General features: G+C 33.4%; 1 protein-coding gene across 2 annotated transcripts in view; it reads right to left on the bottom strand.

Annotated features, from left to right (window-relative positions):
• Positions 1-799: 799 nt before the first annotated feature.
• Positions 800-23710, bottom strand: part of LOC108740622 — a 34218-nt gene continuing 11307 nt past the window's right edge. The window contains exons 1-3 of one of the 2 annotated variants that reach the window (XM_025975100.1): positions 22760-22798; positions 22357-22499; positions 800-1138 (exon numbers count right to left, since the gene is read on the bottom strand). In XM_025975100.1, coding sequence (XP_025830885.1) covers positions 1034-1138; positions 22357-22499; positions 22760-22772 — 261 coding nt within the window. In that variant the 5' untranslated portion in view covers positions 22773-22798 and the 3' untranslated portion in view covers positions 800-1033. Of the gene's footprint in view, positions 1139-22356; positions 22500-22759; positions 22799-23710 lie in introns of those variants that run through there. The other variant, XM_025975099.1, reaches the window with a different exon arrangement.

Consider the following 23710-nt stretch of genomic DNA (forward strand, 5'->3'; position numbering starts at 1 on the left):
TATCTTTGTCTGTTGCACTTCTTGATGTCATGATCCGAAATAGCACATCCGGATGAAGGACAATTTGACGTCTGGAGTGCTTCACCCCAACGGACAGTATTACTAAAGTTTTGGTAGTTTGCACCTCCAGCTTCCTCATGTCTTGTCTGATCAAAAAATAGTAAATAAATAAATATTTTTCAAGAAAACCCCAAATATTTCTTATAATCAAAAGACCGCTTTTAGATCATGCTGCTGCCCAGATTAGCACTTAGTAAAGTTGGTATCATGTCACAGATGGTATTCATTGACTTTTATTATGCGCTAGGGATATCCCTCTTCTGCAATACTCAAATACTACACTACATTCCCTAGATTATGCGTAGCTGAGTTACTGGGCAATATCTTCTTGTTTCTTTGTTGACCGCTACTTTCTTTAAACAAATCAGTTGTGATCATTAATGTCCCCAAGTCGATATATACTGTACATACATGCCAAATGTATTTAATATTGAAATATTATTTAAGGATATGCTCGTCAAAAATGTGTTCATGCGTCATTAAAACAATTTTTAAAACCCATTATTATTGTTGTAGTATTCGAGATTAGTTTTACGATACGGTTTTCGCATTTATATTCGACATTACTTAGGATACAAAGGATCATACTTTCATGTATCAGCTCCAAACCTTTTCATAAACTGGATATATACGCACCACTAACAAGGGCAATGTTTTCCAATGAAATTATATTTAGACATACAAACCATATAACGGCATGTTATATTTAACCTTTATTTATTCTATACATACAATGGACTGAATACAATAAATAAATATATGCTGATGCAGTAATGATTAGTATATTATACAGCACTACATGATATGCAGCCAACATTATACATATAAATACAAATATTAAAATATTCACATGTTAATACGGAAATATACCTATAAAAGACTTTAAAATGAGATCATCTCTGCATTTTCGATGTATAACCAGAGTCATTATATATTAATTACTTAAATATTATTTGTCCTCCATTACAAAACTTTATCGCCTTGCGGGAAGCATGCAAATCATTTCTTTGCAGATGTATGGATCTGATTGGCATCTTTCTCCTCGTTCCATATTTAATGTAGCTGGATTTTCGCATTTCTAAAAGTAATAACACATATTTGCAATTTACGAACCAGTATAATTAAAATATACAGTGAAACAATCTTACAAAAACAGTTCTTGGTCAGTAATTTATTGGAACTACCAAATGTTGATTACGATTTCGATCATAATACGACTCATTAGCCCACCTTAGGTAATCTCGATAAATCAACGACCAGATCGAAACAGTTCTTTAAAAGTATGCCAATATTCTTTAAGTTGTGAAACTTTAACGCAATTGTTTGTTGACGCAGTCAAACGTGTTGTTTCGAGACTCTTGACCGCAATTGTGTAAACGTTGTGTACAGTCGAACTTCTACAACTCGATCCTTTGTAATCCGAAATCATTTCTAATTCGAATATTTCTTTATTCCTTTAGCATGCATATTATTTTACATGTATTCCAAATAGACTTCGGAATTTTAGTTCAATTCACTGACGTACTTCAATAAATCTTCTTCAATGAAGTGAACTAATTCACTATTATAGTTCAGCAGTTCATTTAGTTATTTTCAATACCATCTGTGTTCAATTGATTTTACTCAGGTATTGTCAAATTTTTTCGTCCCCACTTCCCACTTCTCACGCAAAACTTCTCTTACGTTGCTCACCGAATGAAAAAATAGATGCAAAGCAAATTATTCGTTTTATATTCAAAATTGGCGCGTAACTACTGCGCAGATATTTACGCAGTTTTTTCTGATTGTTCTGTGACTGCCACAAAATGGGGATGAAGGAGAGAAATACATGAGTCGATTAGTCCCGATAGGTTGAAAATACATGAATTCTACTGTACAAGTTGTAAACTACTGAACTACAATTCCTTCAATTGCTGAACTACTTCACTCGGCTCAGTTGGACTGAGTCGTTCATGTGAACGACTCGTTCATGAGTTAAGTCTAATTTTAATCACTCCAACCTGAACATCTTTATTTCTCTATTGATTACCTATTCAAGATCAATTCATTTGATTAATATGATTTTTTGGTATTGTGACCAATACATATTCTTCTTCGATCAAAAGAATTTGAAGTTTCTTAATGTTTAAGAGTAGAAAATGTAAAAGTAGATAAATTATTATAAAAATTTTTACGTAAAGTTTAATTCAATTAACAATATAAATTAGTTTTCATATTTTCAACAGTTGACCTTTTTCGAGTATCAGTACAACTTTGTTCGATAAAAATTGGACTATAAATTGGTGGTGTGCTGGATTTTTATTCAGTATACTATGGTAATCAATTTAACATACGCTCGGCTATGTTATTAACAAGTTTCAAACTCCTTACCAATATCAAACCTTTCTTGACACTTTAATTTTTGTACCATTCAGATGGATTTAGGATCAAGAGCTGTTCTTATTTCAAATTGTTTAACAAACTGAAATGACATTGCCAATATAAATGAAGCTATGTTCAAGTTATATTTACATTTACTTTCAGATACATTTTCTACTCTTAAACATTAAGGAACATCAATTTTTTGTACCAAAAGGTCATTATGATCACATGAATTACACAAAAATATCTACATTTCCTTATTGTAGATTAATCCGTACTCAAGTCATAGAATTTTATATAATTGCAGTGAGTTTTCAACCGACACATCTGAGACTCATAGGATACAACTTAAAAAGAGGAATCATCTGATGATGATGATAATACTGATGATGAGTATATACCACATAAAAGTGTAAGTAATTTACCATCTCGTATGATAGCACTCAGAGACCAAGAAATAATTAACATAATGTCTACTTGTCTGAAAGCTTGAATGAGTCAAAACTAGCAACAGCTTTATTGGTTAGAGAGCCAAAGACTATGGAAGAAGTTCTTTCAGGCCTCAATGCAAAAGAGTGGAAAAATGCCATGAATAATGAATATGAGACGCACCTGCAAAACAATATACGGACATTAGTTACTCTACCAGAAGGTAAAAGAGTCATTCCGTGTAAAAGGGTCTATAAAATAAAATCTAAGGCTGATGGTAAGGTTGTACGATACAAAGCAAGACTGGTCATTAAAGGATTTATCTAGAAAAAGGGAATTGACTACAATGAGATATTTGCTCCAGTAGTTCGTCCTACTTCAATCAGATATCATGTTCTACGAGATAGAATTGCTAAGAACGAGATAGAAGTAAAATATGTTGGTACTGAGAGTATGGTTGCTGACACCCTGACAAAATCTACCGCACAGATGAAGATTCAAAAATGTTCAAGAGCTATGGATTTGCGTTTAAAGGGAGGATGATGAAATAGTTAATCGAAAACCGCATATGCTATCGCATCACCATCTGTGATCTTATTATGTATATATACTTAGTAGTTGTTATAGTAATAAATAAATAAGTTAAAGTAGAAAGAGGAGTCTGTGGTAAATATTAATTAAAAATTAAAAGGAATACTCACTCCTAATTAACACAAAAACACGTGTCCGCTCAAATAATTTTTTTTGTGGTAATTAGGGGTGAGTATTCCTTTTAATTTTTAATAAACAACTCGTTTGGTCAATCTTGACGACTGTGTGTTATATTATCCAAAAATCTGAAACTAACTAATTAAAACACTAATCAGTAAACCCAATATAATTCATTTCGGATTTCCAAATGTGGTTTGGTATATAATATTTTATTTATCAAACTCTCGGTTTTCTTTACACCAAAATGACCTGGTTCGTATAATCTCTGACTGCGTACTTTTTGGAATCATCAATAACTTCTGCACAAGTTCATCATTGTACAAAATTGTGATCTCTAAAGAGTAATCCACATAACCTTCTTTCTATTATGACTCTTAAATTCCAATCGTTATATTTTACACTTTGTATTTTACGTAATACGACGTCTTCCATCATCACAGTTGGGTACTGCTTGATGCATTCTATCACCTTTTCTGTGTTCGATAGCATAATCAAATTCTTCAAATAGCATCGCCCATTTTACCACTCTTGCCGTTGAGTCTTTCTTCTCAATAATTTACTTTAATGGTTGTTGAATTTATTACCTACATAAATAAACTCTAAGCTTATTCAAAACTTCAATGATGGCTAAAAGATAACTATGGAACTTTTGCTAAACTGGCGTCGTTTTCTTGCTCATAAAGTGTACAGGGTGTAACTTGTCGTCATCACCCTCTTCTAGCAACGCGGCTTCCAAATCCGTGTTGGCTGGCATCTACGTTTAATTTGATACGTGAATGAACTTACCCACTACAGATAACATCAAATTAATGAAAAAAAAATGCTTGCTGCTGTCGCTCCCTCGTCAGGAATCGAACCCGGGTCCCTGGTTTTACGAACCAGTACTCTGGTGGTTACTTGTAGTGAGTAGAGTTAATTTAAAAATTAATTCACTAGTGCCTTGAAAATAACCCTACAAATATTGAAACTGTCTGATCTAGGTTGTTTAAATGCTTGTAGCTGTTCGATTCCAAAAGCAAACTAGAACCACTCTTCAAACTCTTAAAAACATTAAATCTGTCTAACATTGTCGGAATCGGAAAGTTTCTAACAGCTAAGACCTTTTCCATCTGTCGGCCTAATAGTTCCTACTTCGATCATGTCCTAAGAATACAGTTTATCTCTTCAGAAACTGGCACTGTATCATCTTGAAGCTTGCCTAGGACATCATCGATTAAAGGCAACAGAAATTTATCTTTTAGTATCTTTCTTTAATCACTAACAACGTATGCAAATGCGATAGGTATCGTCCCTTTTTTGGACTAACACAACAGGACTTACAAAATTAGATGAGCTTGGTCTTGCAATTCTGTCTCTTATCCATTCGTTTACTTGTCTTCAAACTTCTCGTTTTTATGGCAAGGATAAACACCTAAGTCATTCATAAAATGGTTTTCGCTTCTCAACACTATTTCCATATTTATCTAGTTTACAACATCTTACAATATCCTTAACAGATATTCTAATGATTGGGTTGTGTATGTGTCAATTGTAAGTGGATCTGCCACTATATAATTTTTTTCGTTCTTGTGCACAATGATACAATATCTTGTAAGGGAAGCCTGGGCCCGGGATGATAAAGGATTACCTACTGGTACCTCGAAATTGATTGTATTTATAATTACATTCGTTTCAAAAGATCGTAATGCTTTAATATTATTAGTCCCTATACTCGAAGGTAATATCAACATTGATTTAGTATGTAATCTTTGAAAAACTTTTTAAAAATATCCTCTCTTATAGCATTAATATCGCTTCCCGCATAGAAAAGTGCTAGAAGCATGTTGTTGTTAATAATGACCTTGATCATGTTATTTTTAACAATAGAATTCAGTAAAACGCTAGATTCTATTTTCGTCTTTAGTTCACACTTGATTTTTCTGGGGCAATTACAATCAAAAAATTTTGTACCTTTCTGTTTTGAAGGACACCCCTTTGACTTATGGCTCTTTTTCCGTAATTAAACTTCAGGTAAATAAAACGCGTTATTCCTTGTTACATCGTTCGTTTATTTAGTTTCGTGTCTCACTAGCTTTTCTTTTCATTCTATCATTGATATTTCCATTTACATTGCCTTTAGGTACAAATGCTCTCTTTGACTTATTTTTCTCTTAAGGTTTTATTTTTTCTTTGAACTCTTGAAATGATGCCGCACCATATAAAAATGTTTTGTTGGCGCGTTCGTCAATAACTCCATTTATAATGTACTCCTTCTTCCATTTGCGCACGACTTATAATCTCACGCATTATTAACACTTACACTTGCTTGCATTCATCTCGTAGCTTCTTTCTTTGCATTAACATCTTATGTACTTAAGCGCTACCAATTGTAACATCAAATTCTGCAATTAACATTCCTATCAATTTGCTCCACGTCGTAATCCCTTTTTTTAGACTCAACAAGTAACTTTGCAATACCTTTGCAAAGACCAATTTCTGTAATTCATTGTAACCCAACAAATTTTAAATTTCAAAAATTATTCCCTCACATGGGTATCTAAATGATTTATCTGCTTTAATTTTGAATGGTTACTGACTAATTCCTGTGTCTCAATCTTTACAAAGTGATTGTAAGGGTTAGCGCTAATAATATATACACAGTAAGTAATTCTTCGAAACGAAAACTTGAATTGGACAAAGATTGAAAGTAAAGCATAAGTTTTCTTAATTCCAATTTTCTTTAACTCGAACATAAACATTTGCACTTGGGGATTCGAACTGAGGATGAATGGACAATTAATTACCCTTGTATTGGTGCTTTCACGGCTGTCACCAAGTAGAAGTTCAAAATCTTCCTGTTCGAAACTGCGCCGTTATTTAAATTAAGCTAAGGTTATCGGAAATGAAATCGTAGTCTTTTTCAGGAGATGTGAAACTATTTTTATACCCCAAGTAGTTTCATTTTCAACTCAACAACCAACATATCCTCTTCAAATCTATAATATTTACACGTCCTCATTGTAATTTCCTATTTATCAGTAATTCATTGGAGCTATTGATCTGAAGAGTGTCAATGAGAACCAATCGGTTTAAAAACGCGATCATCATCATCAAAAGAACATATTGTTTAATTATTCTTTCTTTAAACTAGTTGGTACAAAAAGTGAATCCGGATAAATCAAAATAATTGATGCAAAGAACCCGTTGTAAATTTAAATACAACACGCGACAAATGCATTAAGAAAAGAAAATTCAAATTTGTCCTTCAGTTTTAAAGTATGTAAACGCCAAAGTATTCATTTAAAGTAATGAGGAATTGTAAATAACCTGTTTTGTTATAATTTGTGTTTTTTCTCACATACTGCAGTGTTAGTGTTTGCGGCTAGTTATGTTTTCTTACATCAGCAAACGTTATTACAATAATATTTTCTGTTACAACATTTTTAGTAATTTACAAATACACTTGTCTGTTTTTTATTATTCCTTTTACACTGAATGTTCAAAGTGGGTATTTCTAATAATTGTTAACATCCAATTTAAATATTCGAAATGGAGATGCTACTGCGAGAAAAGAACGGTTAGAAGGAAACTTTAGAAACGATTTAGACTGATGTATGCTTCGAACTCCACTTTGAAGATTCAATCAGTGTAAGTTGTTAAATTTTATCTTATTAGAACCAGACTTGATAATTATAACATTAGATTTGTGTGAAACACGTATCCGCAAGGGAACATATTACTATATGTAGAGTATGTTTCCTTTTTAGTATATTTCTCTTTGTAATAGCCTCTATGTTACACAGTAATAGTAAAGCGTAGAAAGAGTTAATTAGGTGTACTGTTTCTGTGTAAAGGCAAAAATTAAAACCAGTTTGATAATTTAGTTTTATTGTAAAGATGCTTGAACTAAAACTTATTTACAATAGATATGACTAAAAATATTAAGACTAAACCATTGCAATATGTTCGTACGTTATTATACAGAAGCAATAGTAAACGTACTACTTCATTTTTTCTTAATCCAGATATTTTTTTTTTAAGGTACTAATAATAAGAACTGTGGGAGTAGTTATAATCACTTTTTTTCTTTAATGTGTGGAGTTAAGTTGTTGTTGGTAATTTTTGTCATACGGGTTTATTAATGCATGTATACAGTTGCGTGGAGCGTGTCTAGAAGGTGAGGGAATCGATGGAAAAGTCACGAACACTCTAAAATGAACAAGTGAAGCTCGGCAACTCCCCTATAAATATAACCTATTGCACGCGACTAGAGTAATGCGAAAAAGTAGTGATTGTCAATTGGTTAATCAATCCAGTAGGGATTCTTTCAGGAAATCACGTTATAACTAACTTTTGCTTTTGTTTCTTTACACAATATGAAAATTATCTGTACCTCTTCTGCGTTAAGCATAGGGACAATACAACAAAGCATTATGCAACATGTTAATATAGTGTAGAAATAAAGTTAGTATGTCTGCACACGTGAAAACTGTGACCCCAAAACGAATTAATTTCTTACAAACTGGGCTTTGTTTTTCAGGAACTGAGCGATTTCGGGATCGCTTGAGGAAATTTTAAATTATATTTCTAATGTAAGGGAGAATAAGGTAATGGAAATCAACAGGCAACGAGCTCTTAAGTGCGATTCACCGTACTAGTATTGTTTTGACTCAGTATGAGTATTTACTTCGTTATTTCATCATTTCTATAACGTGCATATATTATAAGATACTCTGTTTAACGTTTTATTGATTTTTAATAAAGCAGTTAATGTAGAATGAGCTTAGAGTGTTGTAGAACTGTTGATTGCAATTGCACTTAATATATTAATTCGTATAACATCATTCGATTTATCTTTTTGTAAACAAACGAGGTAATTGAGGCCATGGTGGTTCTTGGTGTAGAGCGAACAAAATGTAACTGATAGAAACCTAATGGCTCAGACAATGAAAATGTAACATATAGTGCAGTCATTGAAGGTTGTTACCTAAAAATTCTTACGGACTAAACCAATTGACTTAACAATGTGAGGAAGTTAAAAAATATTCCAGAAATTAAGTTATATAGTGTTGAGGTGTGCTCTCTCCCAGGCACCCTTTGTCGGGGGTAAAACATTTTGTGTATATAACCAACGGGGATAGAACGGTTTATTTGAAAAAACCATGTTTTAGTTCAGTTTTTTACAAATGGCGAAAAAATTTACGAACGGGTTGGTATATAATATTTGATAAGTGATAGTGAAGGGATAATAGTTCAATAAATAAGTAACGTAAAATCACTTTTTATTTCTTTAACAACTTTTTTTCTATAAATTCTATTTCATCGCTCGGGGTATTTAAACACGTTTAATCGAAGGCTTTAGGTACCTACTCGCCAGCACAAATTTAGGGAATTAGTAACTTTAATTGCCTTGTGTCAATGCCGAAACGAAAATAGCTTTATTTATTCGCTTCTATAACCTCAACAACTGCGACCACATAGATATGCTTGGAAATAGTCTCGATAAAAGTTAATGACATCCAAATTAACCATAATCGGAAATTATTAATTAACAAAATATAGTTTGTATGTGATATAATGCGGTGGTATGAGCCTAATTCGATTTTGCACCGAATGTATGTAGAGGGAGCTGAAGACAGGAGTATTCGCCCTTTATTTTACTACCATCTCATTATAAACGGCTAGAGATATACGCCTACTGTCCAAGAATCAATTTCGAAACAAAAGTTTGAAAAAATTGGAAAACACATTTTAGTGGCAAATCAAACATGTCACCATATTCTCCGATTGATGACATGCTATTTACTCCAGTCGGTAGACAATTTTCCCGACATAAATTTGTTACCGGACGGGAGTTGTTCCTTGTCCTAAAAATGTGCGTTAACAAATGGGGAAGGCTCAAAGTTCGCAAAAACCAGGTTTTTAGACCTTAAAGGCAAGGTATGCCTTTTAGAAAGAAAAGCGTCAAATAGAGAAATTAAGAATATTCTATTTGAGCCAATTGAGTCAATGAGTCATTTCTTGAATAATGATTGGTTATTCCAAAAATGAGTTTTCTAGTGATTTTATCACATTCAAATGAAGGCTTTTAAATTTGGAACTGAACTAGTTTTTGTGGGCTTAAATTAGTCAATTTTTTACTAAAATATTGTTCATTGTTTATCCCAACAGACATGAATAGTTATTGCCGTAACTTTTTTTTGAGCAAACATTTTTAGTTGCACATAGGTTCAATCTCTTTGTAAATGTGGAGTTCTTCATATTCCGTTAGGGGCAAATCAAAAATTCATTTTTATCCCCTTATTTACTGCTGTAAATAAGGGGGTCATTTTTCTTTATAAACGATTAGAGCTAGAGCGATCCTTACGTAACGTACGAATTTTTAACTGAGGAATATTAAAGGATGCCTTCGAAACAAACATTAAAAGATCAAAAGGAATGTCCTACGACAAATAGGAACCGAGGTAACATTTTTTTTTTAAACATCACAGATTAATTATTTTTAACCATTAAGAAATTAATTTGGCGGCATTTGATAGATATTTATTATTTTTATAGTTTGTAGTATTATTTTTTAAAAAGTAGTAATTATTTTGTTATTGCTAAAAGACCTAGGTATCTAAATTAATCAGCAATTGAGGACGACGCAGCGTAGTTAGTGGTGTGAATAAAACACTGCAGGCTGGCGCGCCGCGTCAATCGGATAACGCGGAGAAAATAGCCGTATCTCCGAATTTTCATCGGATTGAACAGTTTTTCTTTTTTTTTAAATCTGGTATAACACAAAAAATTATGGACAGTGGCATAATTGGTTTTCAATTTTACTTAATAGTTTTTGTTCTATTAGCAATACATACTTAGTCCAGTCGGTAAACAACATTCACTATATTTTGTTACCGGATGAGAGTTGTCCTTTGTTGTAGGCGGGGAAAAGTTAATCATCCCTCTATATTTTAAACTTCGAAAAATTATGCGTTAACAGAGAGCGAAGGTCCAAATTTGGCAAAAACCAGATTTTTAGATCTTGAAGGCAAGGTATGCTTTTTAGAAAAAAATAAATGGAAGTTTTAGAGAAATTAAGAACCTTTAATTTGAGCCGCTATACGATCAATTTCGTTAATTAGTTATTGCACAAATCTAAAAAAGCCTTCAAAAAATGCCATTTCTTGTACATTGTTCGTTTATTTTAAAAATGACTTTTTTAGTGATTTTATCATATTGAAATGAAGGTTATTAAATTTGGAATCGAAATTTAATTTTTCTAAAACTTTTATTTCATTTTTCTTTTTAAAAAGCATACCTAGCCTTCGAGATCTAAAAATCTGGTTTTTGCCAAATTTGGACCTTCGCTCTCTGTTAACGCATAATTATTCGAAGTTTAAAAATATACAGGGATGCTTAATTTTTCCCCGCCTACAACAAATAACAACTCTTATCCGGTAACAAAACATAGTTAAAGTTCTTTTCCGACTGGACTGGTATGTATTGTTATTAGAACAAAAACTATTAATTAAAATTGAAAACCAATTATGCCACTATTTATAATTTTTTGTGCTATCCCAGATTTAAAAACAAGAAAAACAGTTCAATCCGATAAAAATTTTCGGAGATACAGCTATTTTCTCCGCGTTCTGCGATTGACGCGGCGCGCCAGCCTGCAATATTTTATTCACACTGCTAACTACGTTATGTCGTCCGGAATTACTGATCACCTTAGATAGGTGTGCCGCCAAATTAATTTCTTAATAGTTAAAAACAATTAATCTGCGATATTTAAAAGAAAAAATGTTAACTCGGTTCCTATTGGTCGTAACGGATTCGCTTTGATCTTTTAATGTTTGTTTCGAAGCCACACTTTATAATTCCTCGGTTAAAAATTCGTACGTTACATAGGGATCTCTCCACCTCTAAATATTTATGAAGAAAAATGACCCCCTTATTTACAGCAGTAAAAAAGGGATAAAAATGAATTTTTTTATTTGCCCCTAACGGGATATGAAGAACTCCTTTAGAAAGAGATTGAACCTATGTGCAACTAAAAATGTTTGCTCAAAAAAAAGTTACGCCAATAACTATTTATGTCTGTTGGGATAAACAATTATCAATATTTCACTAAGAAATTGACTAATTTAAGCCCACAAGAACTAGTTCGGTTCAAAAACTAATTTTTGGAATAAACAATTAATATTCAAGAAATGGCAATTTTTGGCGACTTTTTTGGGACTTGTGTAATAACCAAATGACATAATTGATTGTACCGTTGCTCAAATAGAAGGTTTTTAATTTCTCTACAATTTTTATTTGAAACTTCTCTTTCTAAAAGGCAAACCTTGCCTTCTAGATTTAAAAACCTGGTTTTTGCCAACTTTGGACCTCCCCCATTTGTTAACGCATACTTTTTCGAAGTTTAAAGATACAGAGGGATGCTTAATTTCCGCCCCCCCCCCCACCGGAAAGGAACAACTCCCGTCCGGTAACAAATTTATGTCGGTAAAATTCTCTACCGACTGGAATAATTAAAAGTTAGGCCTATCTTAGAAAAACTGACCGAGATTTTTAGTGGAGTTATATAGACGAACAGACTTGCTAAAGCGAGAAGTAATTTGGGTAGATATAATCCAAACAAACCTAACATATGGGGTTTCAAGGTATTTGCTCTCAGTGGGGTTTCAGGATTTGTAATTTGTAATTCAGAATAATATTGAACCTGAAGATGTTGTGCTTCCTGAAGATCCGAATTTGAGAGTATCATAGACCGTAATAGAATGGCGCGATGCATAGCAAGACATCAGAATTACCAACTTTATTTTGATAATTATTCTACTTCTTTGCCTTGAAGTACTCAGCAGTACTATTTTCGATAACATTTTTGTATTTTCAAAAAGAATCCCATGATCATCCTGGAGAAAGACATATTCCGCTACGGCGAATTTTCCCTTTTGTCCTAATCGGCAGCATCTTCTATGTTCGTCCAACTGAGTGGTAACTTTCCGTTTTGTGGTACCTACGTAGTAGATCCCGCACTAACAGGGAATGCTATATACACCAGAATTAGTAAAAGGGTCTCGAGTATCTTTAGCCGTATAGGGTTTCTCTTATGTTTCTAGGAAGGCTGTATACTGTTTGGATGTTATGTTGTTTGAATACCTTCGCTATTCGATCGGTGATTCCTCTTAAATATGGGAGAAAAGTCAGTTGGTTGGAGAAGTTTTTTCTTGTTGTTGCATATTCGGCAGTTTGTTATTTTCGCTCTATCCTAACTGTTAGCTATTAGTGTTGTTTGTAGATGTTCCAGTTCTTCTTTTGGGTGTGCTTGGTCACAGGACCGTTTTACTAGGAAAATCAACGTTTTTATTACTCCTCTTTTTTGCTGGAAATGATGATTGGACAGTTTGTGTAGGCATCTGCCTGTGTGCGTGGCTTTCCTGTACACCTTGTGACTAACGTTGCCGTCTTGTTGTCTGATTACCACCACATCTAGGAACGAAAGGCGTCCTTCGGTTTCCTTTTCCATGGTGAAATGCATGTGAATACTGTTAAGGTGCGATAGAAGATTATGAGTTTCTTTTCTCCATGGCTCCAAATAACGAAGGTATGATTGATGTACCGGAGCCACATAGAAGGTTCTTTTTTGGCTGTGCCTATCGCTTTCTGTTCAAAAAATTCCATGTAGAAGCTAGCACTAACGGGGCTAAGTGAGCAACCCATTGCAACTCCATCTATTTAGTTTGTAGAATTTCAGGTTCCACTGGAATTATGTCGTTTTCAGGACATGTCTAAAAAGCTTAGTGACAAGTTAGGTGAAGCTTCAGCTTCGTTTATTATTATCCTAATTGGTTATATTTAATCAGCTGGTATTTTGGCGGGAGTAATTGCAAAAGAAGGTGTCTTTCGCAGCAAAAGGCGCAACGTCTGGTACTTCAAATCAGACAAGGGTAACTCAGCCTGTAAAACGTTCCTCGATTCAACACCGACCGTGAAAACTTTCATTCGAAAATTGGTCGCCTTTACGGGAAAGAACAATTCCAACTTATACGACGTCTGGAAATGTTACGCAAGAAGAAAGCATATCTAATGTGTTCCCTCGCCTTTCTATTACGTTGTATAGCTGCAAAAATTATTCCTTCATAAAATTACGCTGCTTTTTCCAAACTGTAAAAGCTCACCGGATATACATTCGGATAAAGTCAGCTATCCTAACAGAAAGGATCCATCAAACGAGAAGACATCTGGTCTGAAACGACCTAGATTCGGTCCAACTGCACCTAAGAATCAGCAACCGGTTATTCAAAAATCAGCCTTCTCCACCATTCGATGGAACAAGAAATGCAGTTATCCTCCAATGCCCAGAAGCGAAAGTTTTGACAAAACAGTCACAAAGTACTGCTAGTCTTAGATACGCAACGAACAGTAAGGAACCTGTCTGACCGACAGCTGTCTCAAGATGAATTAAACATTCTAAGTAAAGGTGCTTGTTGCAATTTTAATTTTATACTTTATTTCTAACACTCCATATTGTTCACAAATTTTGAATATAATTTAGTTTATACAGTGTAGGAATACCTACACTTTAAATATTCGTCACGATAAGGTTACAAGAAATATTTTTATAGAATGTCACCCAAATAGTGCCTCATATAATTACAGTGTCGGCATAACTACAATAGATAGGGCTTTTTATACCTTAGTTGTTATTCGTTCATTTTTAATATTTTGTACATAATGTTTATTATTGAAGTTTTATTCACTACTGCAAAAATATCATTGAGAAAACACTGCTCGTGAAGTCACGGCAACCAGTGCTAATTTTGCAATTACGCCCGCTAAAACACCGACTAAAGAAATAATAGCCAATTTGGAAGCCGGCATAAATAAATTACCATCACATACAGCGGAAGACGTTCGTTCGTAGCTGCCAGAATCCTCAAGAAATCAAAACAACCAAAAAACGTTCTACCAAGGAAAGAATTACTAGCCTTGAGAAAACTGAACATCGACAAAACGATAGTTTTCTCTGATCAAAAACTAACCCTGTTTAAAACTATAAAGGCAAACAAACGTGAAATTGTAACTGCGAATGGATGGCCATTAGAAAGCTCGATGTTTGTGTTTAGGAAAAAAAGCACACTACTGACCTTTTCACTTAAAAGAAATAAAAACGTTTTAATGTTTTCAACTATGCGTAACATCGATGAAATAATAAAAATGTAAAGAAACCAGCCATGATTATGTGTGTTAATCATTCGAAATACGGTATTGATGTTGTAAAGAAAATTTGCGTTATGTGCAATGTAACGGAACGCAAGAACGTGCAAGAAGAACCCACTCAAGATGGTAATGCTGGAGAGTGGAAGAGTGGTCGCTGCCAGGTATATCCATGCAGAGAAGACAAAAAAACAACATTGTCCTGCAATGAATGTCGAAAATTTGTGTGCTAAAGTTATACGTTCACCGTTCGTGTTGTATATTTTCAAAACAACAGTGACAAAAGTGAACAAAAGGACGTATAATATACTAACATGTTTGTTTCCTGTTCAGTTCATTTTTCTAACATTTACTATGCTAATACTTAACTAACGTTAGTTTTTTTTTTTTAAACGGATTTTTTACTTTAGACAAAAACAGCTTGCCAAAAGTAATAAATATAGACAAACAACTGGCGACTTCAATAAACCAAATAGTTGTCCAGTTATAAGGTATATTGAATACGAGAATAAATACTTTTTTTAAAGAATGAAGTGGAATATTTCATTTTTTTTGAGTCAGTCTGCTTATGATATCTTTTTCCAATGATTAAGAATTGAAACATATATTCTTCTTATTTTAGGGCTTCCTACTGGAGATATGTTATTCCAAGAAATTAATGTTAGTTACATCTGTTACAAGTAATGAATTACTGTGTACCTTAGGCTTATGGTGTATATGTACACATATACTTTTCAAAAGTTGGTAAGTTGGGAATTTAAATGCTAATAATAAGATAAAGTTGAAGAATCGGCACCAATACTGATATAAATTTGAAACGGGAGTGGGTGAAACGGAAAATCACCAAGCATAATTTAATTACTATTATAACTTAAAAGCCGTGGGATGTCATCCTTGAGGCCCATACGTAAAAATTTATAATATGGTATTTATAAAAATCAACAATTTCGTAATTCCTGTTAATTAGTGTTCAGGTCATTTCACACATTAACTTGGTGTAAATTGATAATAACAATATTAATTTAAGCAAGTAAATTTGTTTTTAAAAAAGGAGACTGTAAGTCGTAAATTCAAATAATAGGAGTTATTATTGTCCCCTGTATCATTACTTACGGAATACGTTGTATTTTTAAAACGCATACTTGTGTCAATGAATCGTTGCATGTTCTTTATCGCTAACAAATGAACAACTTATTATTTCTGGTCAACATGCAAAGCTCCATTGATTTTGTTGTACATGACTTGCACTTAAAGTGTCTCATAATTCAAGATTTAATTGCAATTTTTAGCTATTATACACTGAGAATGGTATGAAATTATTTTTTATTATTTGAAAAGAAAGTGGTTCTATTTAATAGCTTAAGTTGATTACCTTGTAATGTTCCGTACGCATCAAGTCAGTCCATAAAAATATTGGTTGTCTGTTACATAATGTGCATAGACAATGTTTTATAGAAAGTATTGTACACTTAAGATTATGATTCTCAATATTTGAAAAAAAAAATAGCATATAATAATTTTAAGAAAGCAACACAAGCAAAATTCACCCGTAACCACCCCACATTAATTTGATTATTCGTGTTAATAAACGCACTCATTATTACAACGTTTCCATTATTATCATCTCTGATGTCTGGAAAAATAAAATAATTATACTTGGATCGACTATATGAAAATATAAATAACAACAAAATAGTATTTACTACAGAAAATAACTTCTGATGGTCAGATCTATCATCGAGTAGTTTGTATTTTAATTTACAAAATATTTTAGAGTCATGTTCAGTTAAAGTTTGATAGTGCACGCTACACGTTATTTCGTTCGACAATCTTTTAAATTTTAAGTTAATCTGCTTGACTGAAACAAACAACAATACCACTTATGCTATTTATAATAATTATTTCGTTAATATACTCGATATTTGTAAAGATTTAATGTATGAAAATGAACAATGATCCAGTGCTATGTAAGCTAATTATTCAAAGATCCCATTATAATGTTTAAATTGTCATCAGAAACCAATTAGTGAGGTTTCCACGAGTGTTACATAAAAATCTCTAAAAAATAAAATCAAATTACATAGCACTACAAAACGTCATATTATTTAGTATCTATCCATATACATATGACATTCAGATTGCATGGATTATATATTGAAATATATCTGACTGTTCCTAAGGACTCGCACGCATACTTGATTTTTTCGAGTTTTTAGGAAAACCATTCCAAATCAGTTAATCTAAGCAAAGCACGTAGTTACAAATTCGCGAAGAACTGGATACTTTTAAATTGAGGAACCATTATATGTACTTATAAACAGAAAATGGAAAATGTCCATTATTTGCGAGATTTATCCGAAGAAGGAGAGTAAAAAAAAGACGCGGTGAAGAATGTGGTTTTACATTATTCTGTTCCTATTTTACAAAAATTTTAGATCACTGTATCGGATTGATGATGATATTGCTATCGCTAAACTTTTTCCATTCAATTTAAACTTGTATTTTTTGAAATAAACATGTAGCGTATTGATAAACGAAAAGAAAGGTCTTACCCCAACTAACCACAACAGTTTAAAAACAACGCGGACATGTGTTTCGCTCACAATGTGTAAATAAATAATTGTATTTTTGCTGTCTTAACAGCGCGTTTGATGAGGTCTAACAAGATCGAAATCGCGATCCACATCTGGCAGTTTCGACAGAATACTGTGAGCACTTCGAATTCTTTATTCGATTATGGTAACGTGCCTATCACATAGTGGTGAGCTACGCCTAGATTCATAGTGATTAATAAAATGTAGCATTGCACTACAAATGGCATTTACTGCGCCATTTGTAGGATTTCATATTACCTGATATGAATATATTTTGTAAAATATATTACCCAAAATAGTTACAATACGGAACTCCGGAATTTTACACAAAACAACAAAATAAGTAAAACAACACCTTATTATTCATTTTCTAGAAATTTGTGTTGATATTTTAATTATTTTATTATTAACCTTTATAAAAATGTACCGGAGAGCGCATGAAGTTACCGATCTTTACTGTATAGTTGTTACCACTTCCACATTTACTCAAAAACTAATTTTGAATAATCGGCTCATTGTTCAGCAAAAAGACTGGAGGTAAACATATTTTGCAGATTGCTTACGGAAATGTTCATGTAATACGCATTATCTCATAATGATGCAAAAATAAGCACTTCTATTATAATCTACTCTTTATTTTATGTTTTTTGACTCCTCCCTCCGTAAGACGGAACTTTGTCTTCGAAGGAAAATTACATTAATTAGGAAACAATATTAGCTCAACAAATTTACAAGATAGTTTAATTACTGGTTCTTTGTTTTGGTAAAGGAAAAGTCCTTGTGTCTTCCAATAGTTCACTTTCCCGTTTCGCTTGCTTGTGTTTCACTCTATTCATTTTCCTTTTATTATAAAAACACTTATAGGTATAATACGAAAATAATCAAGAACAATACGGTTTTGTTTTGAATTTCCTCATCTTCGTACTTTAAACTGTTATTGTCTGAGTCTGTCGAAAGCTGCCTGTAAATTTTGGGAATGGTTTTTAATACTATGCTGTCATGAAGATACCTACATTAGACAAATTTTAATGATTAGTCCTCGTAACACACAGTTCATCCCTCTGGAAAAGTAAGCAGGCACGTTTTACAAACCAACTGACATTCTTAAAAAGTGCGATTCCCATTTTGGGTGACAAATTTGTCCTTCCTTTTGGGTAGGAATTTTCTCGATAATTTTACTAATCTTAAAAATGCTTTTGGCTTTACAACGTAACAATTCACAACTATTGTTACTCAATGATATTGTGCCTAATTTATGATTAATTTCGGTATTCATTCGTTCTAGACTATGAGAATCTATTGTAATAGTGTTGAAATCGGTATAAAATTTGACAATATCTAATAAATGTTAAATTTTGTTTCTTTTTTCTACAATAACCGCTTTATCATGTACCGTTTATGCTGCATTGGTTTTAAAAGAAAAGGCTTTTTAATTTGGCAATATCTGAAATAGGTATTTGCTGTGGTTAGATTAATTGAGATTAGGATTTTCAATAAGGAATAATTTATGATTACTTGGGAGTTGTAGTTTATTTTTCCGAGGCACTCAATGGAAGGTATAACATTTCAAGATACGGTAGCTCATCATCATCTACATTTTCATTGAAGCAGTTCTTCACAGTTTTCATCCTTAATTCGAGGAAGTATTCACATTTTCTACTATCATCCGATAGGGTTTAAAATCATTATTTTCGTTTTCCTTTAGTTCAATGAAATTCACATGTGCTATAGCCATCGCTTAAAAGTTAATGTTTGAAATTTGGACATATTTTTACTGCTATTAGATGATCCTGGTCCATTAAATACATTTTTACCGTTACAACTATTGTTATTATCATTATTAGGCTTCCTACAATAATTTCGAAGAGCGTTATTGAAGTTTTCTGGATTTTGAAAGTTACTACGTGGTCCAGAAAACGGAATTGAATTAATATTAGGTGGATAAAATCTGGAGGTAAATTTTTCTTAGTGGAGTATTGGTAGAATTTTGAGGTGTCATCAGACTTAAATTAAATTCGTAGCAATTTAGTATTAATATTGGGTGGGACAATTTTACTTGCGTTACTCTGTTTGTGTTGATGTTTTGTCACACAATTTAGGATTATAGGCGTTGCTTTAGAGAAAAATTTGAGAAAAATTACTGTAAAATACTTCCAAGGCAGTTTGTACAATAATTTGAGATTTTTTTAAGAGCATCTTGTAAATTTCCAAGCTTGTAACGATTAAGAAAAAGAAAATGCTAGAAGCTTATTCTGCGTTGGTTGTATAATTCTCCTATTTCGGTTTATTTGGTCCTTTTTTCCACTTAACACTCCGATAGTCGCAACCTTTGAGCGATTGTTCATGATCGCGCTGGATGTATAATATCCATAGTTTAAAATTGAACCTGTCTGTAAGAAAGTCACGGTTACTCGTTTTAAATGAAAAAGGACAGAATTTAGTGTTATAAGATAAACGAAAATTTAAAGAAATAGGCAACAATTGTGAAGAAAAAGTTTTTACAGTATATCGAAAGAACTTTCATCTAATGAAAACAAAGTAGCTATAAAAACTAGTTGATATGAACAGTACAATATTTATTCACTACTTTCGGCGTTGTTATCGGCTATATTGGAATCAATATACCTTATATATAATATAATCTTCTTAGTTGCTTGACAAGGATTGCAACGTTTCCGTATGATCGAGGTTTCTGCTGGTAGCTCTGCCTGTTGTTGATTACCCGGAAGTATTCCAAGAATTCTCGTAGAAACTGACACAAGTAACTTGGAAAGTAAGGACGCTTTACTAATTGGGGTTAAATTAGAACTCTCCCTAGTTCTTGCAGAAATAATCGGCGTCGTTTAACTTCTTTTGCATTTTCTATGTAAATAATTTGTCCGTTGATGCTTGCAGCATTGAGCACTGAAAAAATGTAACTAGTGGCCACCGTCGACTGCCCCTTTGTACATTATAAGCGGAACACATTTGATCAACCATGTCAAGTCCTATTTTATGTACATTGTAAAAGGTTATAATTTTGGGCTTTTTATTATCTCCAGTTTCTTCGTCTATTGAGGCACCCATATGAATACTGGAGACTAACAGAACGTTGTCTTTCTAATGCTTGTTTTAAGAGACATAGGAAACTATAGTTCCTTCCTTTTTAAAACCAAACATTGAAGAAAAAACCTCTCTACGTTTAATTTCTTTCATTTTCTCAGGAATTTGTCACTTATTCTTCCTTAGCGTTCCCACAAAGGACAATTGATGTTTTTTAGACAATGTATGAAGAAGAGTGACATCGCTGAACCAATTTTCGGCTGTTACACTACAACTTTTTAAATTTTAGCAATACGAAACAACCACGTGACATGTGTCCACCTATCATGAAAGTAGGATGGCATAACGTTTTTGTTGACGTCACAATGATTATTAAAAGTTACTGCTCCCGCGTAATTAATTACTTCTAAGATTTGATCACCTTTTTGCGTCAAGACGCTAACCGTTTTACCGGGCGGATTTTGGTTGAAATCTGAGGACTAGATATTCCTTAGTGGCGTGAAGTCTAATTTTTAGGGAGTTGGTTAAGTATCGTATGTCTACCTCTGTGCGTGGGGATTCGTTCATTTTGACGGTAGACGGCGTCCCTTAACTTGGTGCGAGCCGGAAATAACGCATTAAAAAAGAAAAAGCTTTTGTGAACTCCCTGGTTTGTGTATTGTTTTATTCCATTATAATGGAATTGTCTGCAGTTGAAGGAGGGAAATTTTACTAGATTTATTTTCGTTGCGAACCTGATTTTCATTCGATTCAATCGTTACGAATCAGATTTGCATTCGATTCACTCATAGTTGTGTCACAGAAAATAGCACGAAATTTATCTATTTGCGAATAAACTGTATTTCAGGTGACTAATATCTGATTTGGTGCAATCTTGTTCTCCATCGTGAGCTCGCTGTTCGCGTTTTTACATGAACCTCGTCGTCAAGGTCGCCTTCGCTAAAGATAGACTATTTGTCAGTGAGGAGTGCAGACTTCCCCCGTGATTATCAGGTGACGCAGTAACAAATTATTTGTGTTATTTACTAAACGACTTAATTATTTTTCTTTTCACTTATTTTTAGACTGCCTTTATCTCGTCTCGTGACAATTATCCTCAACTGAGTAACTCTAAATAAAAGTTTTTTATTTCCCAGTGCTATGTTCATTCGCTAATTTTGATGACATTTTATTTCACTGATCGTAAATTGTTGTTCTTTCTTATACAAGTTATTTTTCTAATTTGTATTTTTTTTTAATATATATTCAATTATTTTGAAGTTTTGTTTCACTGTAAGAGCCCGAAGCAATGTAAATATACGTAAACCCTTCTTTTTAAGATTTTGTATGTTAAGAGCCTTGTTTGTAATGTTTTAAATCATCTAATAAAATTAGGCAGCGTTTCGTTAATTTTCAACATTAAATTGATGAGCTCTTTTCGGTCGGTGTGGTCACTAAATTAATTTCGTAAAATTCCTTTTAACTAATTCCAGAAGTTACTATGTAGTCTACAATTTATTAATTTTGAATTGCTTCTTAGAAGGCGTACGGTCGTTCCGGAGAAAGCATCGGCTTCTTTCATTTCGTTTCTGATCTCTTCTGAGAACAGCGGTTTCGAGTTATTCGCCGTTCTGGTGGATTGGTTCATGGATTTGATAACGCTTTCACACAGGCAATACACGCACTTAAGTCCTGGTTCCGACTCATTGATCCTACTGACCGCGCCAGTTACAATACGCAACTCCGGAACATTATTTTTAAAAGAATCTTATTTTGGAAAGAACTATACATTTAAGTAGAATAAAACTGTATTATTTATTTGTTACAAATTTGTATTATTATTACCATTATTTTGTTACGTCGTTGACTTAATAATGGCATATGACTATGAAAAGAATCTAGTCACTTAAGGGTTGGAAGGTTTTTATTTGTCACACAAATATCTAAACTAAGGGGAAGAAATGGAGAATTAATGATAACATAGTTAGGTACTTACCTTTAGTTTGTTTTCTGACGAAGTTGACTCACACTTATAACTAAGGAAACCATTATGATTGCGAGAATTAAGATATTTTCTCTTTGGTGAAATATCTTGACAACTTCTGGCAGCTGCTCTGTTGAAATGAATTCTAGTGTGATCTTTAAAAAAAAAAAGTATATTTAAGTGACGCGTGCTGAAGTAATATGCAATCAGAATCTACAAATTTTCAGCGGGTGATAAGTGGTGAATGAAAAAGAGAAAAATATTTATAATTATGGCAAATAAACAACAAAATGAAACCTTGTCTTATTTGAATTTTAAATAAATGAATTGCAGCTTCTAGATTACTGTACACGTACACTACAATTACACTACATCCGAAATTAGCGAGCGATAAAACTTTTTAAATAAAACTTACCATTGAGAAACATTTTTTAAGGATGTTTTTTCTTAATTTTCTATTCTAGGTATGTTATGGACATACGAGGGTGGATTGATAAGTTTCCGGCCTAACCAAGAGATGACGCCACTAGGCCTACCTTGAGGTGACATTCTATAGTACCATCCTTGGATAGCTTGTAGCTATAGTTTCAGCCCGATCTCCTTGCTAGTGTAGGTTTGACAGCACGCTGAACAAGACGCCTCTGTGGTTTTCGTAAAAATGGAAAAGCAGGAAAATCGTGCTGTCATCAAATACTTTTATTTGAAGGGGTTAACGCCGAAGGAAATTAAAAAAGAGATGGACTCAACACTGGGGACATCCTCCCCGTCATATTCAACCGTTAAGCAGTGGGTTTCCGAGTTTAAAAAGGGTCGTGTGAGCACCTCTGATGGGCCTCGCTCAGGACGCCCCGTTGAGGTCACAACTCCAGATATGATCGAAAAAATTCATCAAATAGTGCTGGGAGACCGCAGATTGAAAGTGCGTGAGATAGCTGAGACCTGTAAGATGTCATATGAACGTGTGCAACATATTTTGCACCAACATTTGCATATGGAAAAGCTCTGTGCAAGATGGGTGCCGCGTTTGCTAACAGTCGACCAAAAATTGATTCGAAAAAACATTTCTACCGCAAATTTGTCATTGTATAAGCGTAATCCAAGCGAATTTTTGCGTCGATTCGTAACCGTTGACGAAACGTGGGTCCACCACTACACTCCTGAAACCAAAGAACAGTCTAAACAGTGGATTGGACCAGGGGAACCAACTCCAAAGAAGGCAAAAACAATTTTTTCGGCGAACAAGGTTATGGCTACTGTTTTTTGGGATGCAAGAGGTATTATATACATTGATTACCTTGCAAAGGGTAATACTATCACTGGTCAATACTACGCAGACTTATTGCAACGTTTGAGCCACGAGGTGAAA

The sequence above is a fragment of the Agrilus planipennis genome, unplaced genomic scaffold (genome assembly GCF_000699045.2).
Source record: "Agrilus planipennis isolate EAB-ADULT unplaced genomic scaffold, Apla_2.0 scaffold264, whole genome shotgun sequence".
In the NCBI taxonomy this organism is placed as follows: Eukaryota; Metazoa; Arthropoda; class Insecta; order Coleoptera; family Buprestidae; genus Agrilus; species Agrilus planipennis.